Raw genomic sequence first — 9569 nt, forward strand, 5'->3', positions numbered from 1 at the left:
TCAGCGGGCGGGGACCCATGGTTGGCCTCTCTTGCAGCTCTGGGGCATGGAGGGGAAGGAGAGGTGAGGAGAGCCGGCCCCCGTGCGCCCTGCCCCACGCCGCACCTTGGAGCGTCCAGCCTGAGGGGGACCAGCGATGCCTCTGGGGATGAATAAGCATGGATCTCGCTCTACTACCTCTTTGCCTCCGGACCCCACGGAGATCGTCAGGAGCAAGGCCTGCTCCCGAAGGGTCAAGCTCAACGTGGGGGGGCTGGCCCACGAGGTTCTCTGGCGGACCTTGGACAGGTTGCCACGGACCAGGCTGGGGAAGCTCAGAGACTGCCACACACACGACTCCCTCATGGAGATCTGTGATGACTACAACCTGGAGGAGAACGAGTACTTCTTCGACAGGCATCCCGGGGCATTCACCTCAATCTTGAACTTCTACCGTACTGGCAAGCTGCACATGATGGAGGAGATGTGCGCCTTGTCCTTCAGCCAGGAGCTGGACTACTGGGGGGTGGATGAGATCTACCTGGAGTCCTGCTGCCAGGCCCGCTACCACCAGAAGAAGGAGCAGATGAATGAGGAGCTGAAGAGAGAAGCCGAGACCCTGAGGGAAAGGGAAGGGGAGGAATTTGATAACACTTGCTGTGCTGACAAAAGGAAAAAGCTCTGGGACCTCCTGGAGAAGCCCAACTCCTCTGTAGCGGCCAAGGTAAGATCTCCACATTTCTTCTCAAGCCTTGTCTGTACTGGCTCATGACTGTGGTGATGCTTACATGAGGTATTGCCCTGCTACCCTTGCTTTAGCATCTGGGCACTTGTGGCTGGATGGATGCTGAGTGAAGGGGAGAAAGGTCTCCCAGATGCAAACAAGGTTTAATGTATCTTTTTTGGGTAGTTTGAAAGGGATCTGGTTTGAGATGCTGCTGCTCAGTGCGGGAGCAGCTCCACTGACCCCTGGGTCAGCATACACTGGTTGCCGTGGCTGAAGGTTGGTAGATTTGTTATTGAGTGGCCTGTGTTGGTGCATTCTGTAATAGAGATTTCTCTGGGCCTAAAACATGCGTGTCTCCTATTGCTTAACCAGACTGGCTTTTAAGAAGAGGAAATCTACTTGAACTCTTAGACCCAGGTCCAGACAAGAAACAATGCCTTCCTTTCCAGGGCTTAATTTAAAATTCTGTGGTGAAATACATCTAGTTATTTGTATCATGCACTCCCAGGCTGTGGGTCTTCTAAAGCTACTATTTGAATTTCATCCTTTACCTTATTCCAGCCTATTTTAAGTCTCCCTGTGCAATACTGCTGCAGCTTTGTCTCTGTCAATAGTTGAAGTGCTGCTTACTCTGAAGTTTGTGCCAGTGCAACAGATCTATTCGAAGGTGTTTGGAAGATAAGATCCATGTTAGAAGAAACCAATGTCAGAGTTGGCTCTGATAATTTAGCTGTCTCATGTTAGTCACATATTCTTTAGGGAGGAAAGTCTCTGCGAACACAACGATACAGTAACCATGGGGACAAAAGTGAAGGGGGAGAGGTTGAAAACTGTGGGATGAATAACTGAAAAGAATGAGAGACTGAGCAGTAGGGACCAAAACTTGAATTTTCTATGTACTGGCGTCCGCACAGTATGGCGAAGAAGTAGAAAGAGGTCCCAGCTACCTCTTTAATGTCACCTCCCTGTTGTACATACATTTGCAAATGCAAACCTTAGCTCCATCCTATAGGAAGTCTGTCTTTAGTGGGCTACGTATGAAAACAGACTTCTTTCCCTCTCTTTTTTCCTATCGAAATGTTGCACATCATGAACCAAGAGCACGTACGAAAGTTCGGGGAAGGGAGTTTATGAAGTGTGGAGCTAAATGGCTCGTTCTGGCAGGGGAAGGGAGAGGCATGGTCAGCTGCTGAACTGATTATGACTTTTTTAATGACAAACGGAGCCCCAGAATGTCTTTTTCTCTCCAATGGCACAGATGACACTGTGCTGAATGCATTAATCATTTATAAGGCTCCTTTGGCACAGTCCTGGAATGCTGAAACACAGGCCCCGGGCTTCGCTGTCTGTGGCACTGACTCAAAAATCCATTAGAGAACTGTTGATGCTCATGATTTATTGTATATGAGCAGGGGTCATTCTTGCCAAATAAGTGTCTTTTGTGATTTATAAATGAAATACACTCTAGCTTCATTTTCTGAGAAAATTCTCAGAGTAAGTGCATTCGGCATTGCAGGCTCTGGATTAATTGAGAGTGAATGGTAATGCATTATTATCCTTCCCATTTAAAGCTACCATTCTGTGACTTTTGTTACTGTAATGAAAATGGTGCTGTATGTTCTCAGACCTCAAATATTCCAGCAGTTCCCAAACACAGATTTCTACTCATTTCAAGTGTAGCAAGGAAAATGGGCGTGATGAACAATTAACTTACCAGGCAGGAACAGAAGAGCTGCTAAGCCTATTTTTTTTTATCCGATTTTTCTCCCTGCTGGTGGATAGCTTTTCTCTCATGCCAGAGTATGTCCTTTGCTTTGATCGCCTTCATGAGAATTCATTCCACATATTGAATAGGCTGGACCTGGTCTTCAACTTCTGAAGGAAGGACGTGGGGAGAGGGACTTGGCAGCCTGACCCGTTATCTGACCTAACCAGCTGTGCCCAGGCTCCGTTTCAGGCTGCATTTTCTAAATCTGAGCCTCTGCCTGATAGCTGCTGGCCAGCTTTCCTCAGCTGTCTGCTCAGTGGAGCACTTTAGCTGAGGCCACCGGCCTCCAGCAACTTCTGTCACCTTTCCTAAGGCCAGACTCCATCTGCTTTGCCAGGTCTGGGAGCTCAAACTGTTCCTATAGAAAGGGAACACAGTAAACTAGTCCGAGGTTTAATGACTGTCACTGAAGGAGCTAAAATCACTGTTGGGAAAATCTGTACTACTCTTGCTTATTCTTTTTCTTCAGACTTGTGCCAGTCAATGCAAAGGTTTTTCCATTTAAATGTAACAAATACAGGCTACCTTCATGTTCTTTTAAAAAAGTCTAGAAAATAGCTACAAATGCGCGTTCTCCCCCAAACCCCACGCAATCCCTCTGGAAGCCATGCCCCATCGTCTCACTCCTGCTCCAGCAAGGGGGTTTCTTGCTGCCTGTCAGCATTGTTTGTATTTTAACGTTTTCTGCACAACACCTGACCTGACTCCTCCGTAACAGCTTACTGCATGGTTGTACTGGGACCAGTTAAATCCTGAGAGAGCCAGTTGTTTTTTATTTGTAGGTTTTCTGTTTGGTTGTGGGTTTTTAAAAAAAAAAAAAAAAAAAAAAGAATCGTATGTGGTGTACCTCAGGGTGGAAAACAGCATTCAAATAAGAGAAGAAGAATCCCCCAGACCTTAATCTTTGCTGCTCTTTTATCCATTGGGGATTTACCCATATCTTTTTGACAAATCTGTCTGGCTTTTAAACTAACCACCTTGTAGCAAGCAATGTCTTATTTATGTGCGGTGCTTCACCCTGTACGTGACTGGAAAGAACACCCTGTCAGATTTTATAATACCCACTCTGAGAGCCTCCAGATTTCTACGATGAGGCATCAGGCAGCTGTTGAAGCCCCAGGCTCGCTGCCTTCTTGCCCCCCAGCGCTAGCAGAGGGGTGTTTGCTCCTTTCCTAATAACGCGGCAGTCCCTCGCAGCTGTAACCGAAGCCGCACCGTCCTTGTGCGAGGTGCCGTAGAGCCGCGGGGCAGCACTCCAGCCCTTCCTTCCCCAGGGTCAGACCATGCAACAGGCACCCAAACCATTTCACCCATCAGTCCATTTAACTTGGAGGCACTTGCAGGGCTGCGTTCCGCTGCGCTCACCTTGCCCAGTGGGAAAACTCCTATGCGCAAAATTGAGCACTGAGGGACGTTCCCTCTACCAAATGAAAAAATATTTAACAGATGGTTATTTAATAAAACTCTTAATTTCTGTCTCTCTAGCCTTACAAGATATTTTAAAGGATCAATTTCTCCTGCTTCCTGTGGCTTTATTTGCCTGTATATTCCTGAGAAATACTCACTGCTGTCTTTGTGGATGCTTCCTCCTCTTCCTGCAGTCACTGTTTTCGCATATTCCTGCTTATTTTTAGCATTCTCCCAGTCTCCCTTAACAGTTTGGTGGTTAGTTTTGGGGGGTTTTTGTTTGTTTTGTCTTTGTTTGTTCTGTGTTTTGTGTTTTGTTTTTTTTTTTTTTTAATAGCATTCCTCCTGTACTTTGGTGTACTCACAACATCCATTTTTGACCATAGAGGACTCTCTGGTGCTTGCTTCTGTCTGGATTTACCCCAGATGAAGATGAGGTGCAGATATTTTCTGGAGTAGTGTGGTAGTTTTCCTTTCCTCAGAAAAGAAAAGCAGCTCTCTAGAAGCCAAGCAGAACTGCTGCTTTTTCTCAAGACTTAGTGTCCATGTCAGGGCAGTAGTGGCTAGCAGTTCTCCAGCACTTGGGTTTGGGCTTTTAATCATAATTGCTAACAGCAAGGCTAAGCCTGGGCAGCTGGTTTCTGTCACCCACAACCCAGCTAGCGACCCTGGATTTCCAAAGCAGAAGTCCTTGCTGTAGCTGTTGGGTTTTTTTCCATAGTCAGGATCTGTGGGTCTACCTGCCTGCTGAGACGTTCGTGCCCCTTGGGACAGCCAGCCTAGCTGCAAATCCAACTAGACTTCATGGCATCCTGAAAAATCACAGACTGCAGTTGTTCCATGCTTTCCAGTATAAACAAATAATAAATTTGACCAACTCAACATCTTGATTAACTTATATGGTCTTGGAAATCTTCTGATCACTTGGACCTTTCCAGCAACTTTGCAAGAACATTGCCCTTTTTGCCTCTTAGGAGGAAAAGAAACCCTTTCTTCTTTTAGTCCTTAGAAATTATTTCCCCGATCAATATTTGAGCAATTAGTGTTGCACGGGGGGATGGGGGGGAGTCTGCTCGTCTTACAGACTCCTCTGCATGTGCTGGTTTCATCTATTTTTCTCTTACTGTCCTGAAGGCTGAGAAAAACACGATGACATCACCCACTTTGCAAAAAGCTGCTCTGCATATCTGCATGTCAAGTAGGATGTGCACTTCCTCTCCTCCTCGCTGCCTCCACTTCCCACTTGTCCCTGTCCTGTTGGGAGCTCAGCTGCAGCCATCCCTCCGTTCTGACAGGCTATTTCTCATCCTTTCCCCTGTTCCTACTATGTCTTTGCCCGTGCAATAATATCATGTTTATCCTTGAAAACATGCAACTCCAATTCAGTAATCTTATTATGCATACCTCTAGGGTTGTTGAACAGCTTTTCTCGAGCTGCCCACTGCACTCTGCTGCTAATCTCTGGATGCATTGCTTAGGGATTGGGGAGGTTGCTCTGTAAGCTCTTTTCTTATTATTGGTGATAGTAGTGACAAAATAAGAATGATAAAGCCTCTTGGAGATGCATTTGCTACATCTAGAGTGTTCTTCCCCCACATGGGCTTTCTATTCCTGGCCCTCCCTTATGGCATGCAGTTTTCATTCATCTCTAAACCTGCCTGAATTTAGCATTCAGCAGAGGAAACCCCTCTCCCTAATTGCAGGGGGTCACATCTTAGCCACGTCTTGTCTGTCTCTGAGACTCCCGTCACCAGGCAGATGTTGACTTTGTCTGTTAAAGCCAGATTGCCCATATTTTGCTTGCATCTGTGACTTTCATTTTTCTGATGCAGCTACTGCCTTGGCTTGTCTGCTATATATAGGACACTTTTTCCCTTCATCCAAAGTAAACTCCTGCCTTTAGAGATCCTCAAAAGCAGAGCCTCATTCCAAAGCTTTTCCCCTGGGTTCAAGGATTTGCCACTTTGGTCTATAGCTTATTGCTGGGTTTTTACACAGCACTGTCCTGTGGACACACAAACAATTGCTGTTCTGTATCAATCTCCTTTGATCCTGCAGTTCCTTTCTGGGTGCTCATCTTTCCAGTGAACTTCTTAAATCTTTTGTCTGGGGAGCCCTAATTCCTGCGTTCAGTTCCCTGCAATGTGTCCTCTGCTTCTGTCTCACTGATGACCTTCCCGCAATGTATTGCTGTGCTGCCAGTTCCCAGAACTCCTCTGCATTACAGCTTCCCTAAACTCCCAGTTTGGGGGGGGGAGAAAAATCCCCTAGTGATACTGCTAGCCTGGTAATTATGTCCTGTGATTCTTTCCTGGCTCTAAAGAATCTCGTTGGGAGTTCCTGTAATGTAGGAAAGACCCTGGCCATGACATCAGCTTGTTAGTCTCCCACATCCCTAATGCAACATCCCATATTATTCCCTGCATGCTATGCATCTGCCAACAAGAAGCTTGTTCTAAGCTTTCCAGGTGGGATCCTCACCTTTCAAAGGTGATCCTTTCTTCAGGCCTATTACTGCAGCCCTGAGCACCCCTTGGATCCAGGCAGGCAGCTGCCTGGCATTCCCTGCCTGAAAATGGTTTGGGTTCAGCTGTTTGCAATCCAAGTCTGCAGGTTTGCAGTCTCTAAAGAATTTTATAAAAGGAAAGTTAAAGTTATTACACCTAGTAGTTCTTTTGATATACGGTCCATGAGGTATAGTGTACATGAACATAGGTATGTAGGCATAACCCTGGATTTTTAACTTCTCTAACTTTCTGCTAGGAAAGCCTGGAGTTTGTGGTCCTCCCTGAGCCTAAGTATCCACATCTGGGTGAGACTGCCTGCCTCAGGAGGGAAACGACAAGCTTACGTGCTTGGGCTGAATTCCTTAGAGGATGTGCGCTATAGAAGTATAGTCAATGCTATTTTTAAAGCACCAGCTCTCATTTGTACTTTTGAAAAAAAATCTCTCTGAGAAATTAATTCCCCTTGCTGCTCAGCATTCTCCCATCCCGCTCAGCCTGCAAGCAGACATGGTTTCAGGTGCCAACTCACCGGTCAAAAATGTAGGAAATCTTGCAAGCATGGAAAACCCCTGTTTTGTTCAGCTGTAACTGCAGAGGTTTAGTAACAATGGGATTCAGAAGAAGAGTGCTGGGCCTGATCCACCCAGGAAATGCTGGCGTGGTGAACGCTCACAAAGTGAAGTGCGGGTGCAGCTTTGGCTGGTACCTGCGCAAAGCACTTGCACGTGCTGCCGAGTCAAGCATGCCGTGCCCGGCGGGCCTGCGCTGACTGCAGTGGTGTTCAGAGCTAGCGATGCAGAGGCACTCTGGAGCTGTGTAGAAAAACAAATTCTTTTAATTTTTTAAAACGCTTTCTTCATTTAACTCTTCTTACGCAGTGGGATAAATTCCTTGCCATCACATTCCTACTTTTGCCAGTTCCTCTTGATCCTGAAGATCACAATTTCCTTCTGATTTCTCTCGATGTAAATGCCCCCATGGAGAGGAATAATCTAATGTTACTTTTACAACATGAGTGTTGCTATTTGTCATTGCTAATGGCAAAATATTTACGTCAAAGAAAGTTCACAGCTGATCACTTAGTTCTTACAATAAACACAGTCAATATGATTTACTCCATGGAGATATCTGGCAGCCACAGAAGAGACAGTGGCCAGTGAATGTGAGCAAGCCATTAATATTAGCCTTCTCTGAAGAAGCTATACATGGAAGCTATATGTCGTCACTGCTTCTACTACATGAAGACAGTCAAGAATCAGACCTTTATGTTATGAGAGTTGCCCAGATTGTTTCCTAGATCTAGAGGCTCAGCTCCACCACAGGCTGGCTTGGCTTCCTATGTGTTGCTCTAGGACTGGGAGCACTGGCACTGTGGTACGGCGATAGCCCAGCTCAGGTTTGGAGGTCACTGTCCTTGTAGGGCAAAACTGCTTCAAGGGCTGAGCAGGTAAATCGGCTTTGCGTTGCTCTGTGCCATGGACCCAGGAGATGGCAACAGCTCAGGGATCCCTGCCCCACACCCCATCCCTTAACTGTCGTACCTGAGCTGCTTTAGCTGTGGCACCCTTTACCCTTAGGATGACCTTGCCCTAAGTTTAGTCCCTGGGGCAATAGCCACACATTCACCTCCTGGTTTTCTCAGTTACTCAGTACAGCAAAAGTAAACCTTGCAGTAAGGTTGCCCCCTGAGTTTGGCTGGTTTCTGGCTTCTCTCTGCTGTCCTAGCTTTTCCTGGCCTCCCTTGTCTCCTTTACAGCATGGCACTAGCTGAATATGTTTATCAGCAGGACTCAGTGAGGTCTCTTTCTGATTTTTAATGAAAAAATTCTACTCTTTATTCTAGAGCAAGTCTGGAAGAGTGCTGAGCATCCCTACACAAGCAGTGTGCCTTTGCACCTCCTACAGCCCCTCCCCAAATGCTAGCACTAAATATCGCAAGCGCATTTATTTTCTAGGTCCCCCAGTAACACCAGCCCCCGCCCTGCTTCTGTGGAGGGCAAAACTCCCATTGAATGTAATGGGAACAGGGGAGTATTATGACGTCTGTACTCATCAAGCAAAGCTCTCAAAGTGCTTTGAAAAGATGGATTACTTAAGGCCAGGACAAACCTGTGATATATCTATTATCCCCATCTTAAAGTGAAGAGGTGGTCATTGCCCAAGGTCAATGCCCAAGGGCAGAGCTGGGGGGGGACCCTGGCTTCCCCCTGGCCCATGTCACCAGGACATTTTCATGGTATAGGTGAGCTTCCAGCAGCCCTTGCCTGCTGCCTACGGTGCGATATTAGAGAGGGAAAGGTGCTGGCAGCCCGCTGACAGTTTATCCAAGGGGATGGAGTGAGAAATCAAACCTCTCTTTGTTTCAGCACAGGTATTCCTATTTATATGATCCCAGCCTGGAAAACTTTGTCATGTTTGAGGAATGGGCGGTTACAGAAAAATGGAAAGGTTTTCGCTGGTCGATTTAAAAGCACAAGGTCTGCACTGGGGCATTTTCAGCACACACTGATGTGATTCTGACTGTAGGGAGGGAATGCTGTTAAACTGTATTGAATAGCAAGACAGTAAGTATTTTAAACTATATATATATGTAATTGTATTATGAAATGATATAATATATGATAATACATATCCAATACAGTATATATTGATATGTACGCACACATATTGTATTAGAATTGCCCCTCTATATGGGAATTCCTTTGTACCAAAATTAACCTGTATATGGCAGGTATTTATTTTCAATTGAAAACTAATTCTAGCACCCAGCTCCTCTTTGAGCACAGCAAACATAACAAATGATTCAAACATTACTCGACAGGAGTGGTATCTCCTCAGACAAAACAATTGCCACCTTTGGTAGTAACAGTATCTGTGTGAACGTGAGGGTCAGAGCATGGGCTTTTGGTAGTTTGGGAGCTCCCTTTACCCTGGCCTTGAAGATGTATCAACATTTTTAGGAATGTTTCCCCTTTCCCCATGCACAAGTCTCTCCCAGACCTGTCGTGACTCCTGTGAGTGTTTTTGCTGAAGTTTGCAGCTATTCTGGTCCAAGGACGTGGACCGTTGGTCCAACGGCTGTGGATGTTTTGTGACTCTTCCCCTGAGGTGTTGGCGCTGCCGCGTGGGAAGGTGGCCCTAACTCGGCACCCTGCTGCTTGGTTGTGTCTGAAATCTGGGT

General features: G+C 46.3%; 1 protein-coding gene across 1 annotated transcript; it reads left to right on the plus strand.

Annotated features, from left to right (window-relative positions):
* Positions 1–136: 136 nt before the first annotated feature.
* Positions 137–703, plus strand: LOC104079824 (potassium voltage-gated channel subfamily B member 1-like; the record flags this gene model as incomplete). The annotated part of the gene is made up of 1 exon (XM_009581983.1): positions 137–703. A coding segment is annotated over exon 1 (567 nt), but the record flags the coding sequence as incomplete, so codon positions are not given.
* Between the last annotated feature and the right edge of the window lie 8866 nt (positions 704–9569).

This window comes from Fulmarus glacialis, unplaced genomic scaffold (assembly GCF_000690835.1).
Source record: "Fulmarus glacialis isolate BGI_N327 unplaced genomic scaffold, ASM69083v1 scaffold14827, whole genome shotgun sequence".
NCBI lineage: Eukaryota > Metazoa > Chordata > Aves > Procellariiformes > Procellariidae > Fulmarus > Fulmarus glacialis.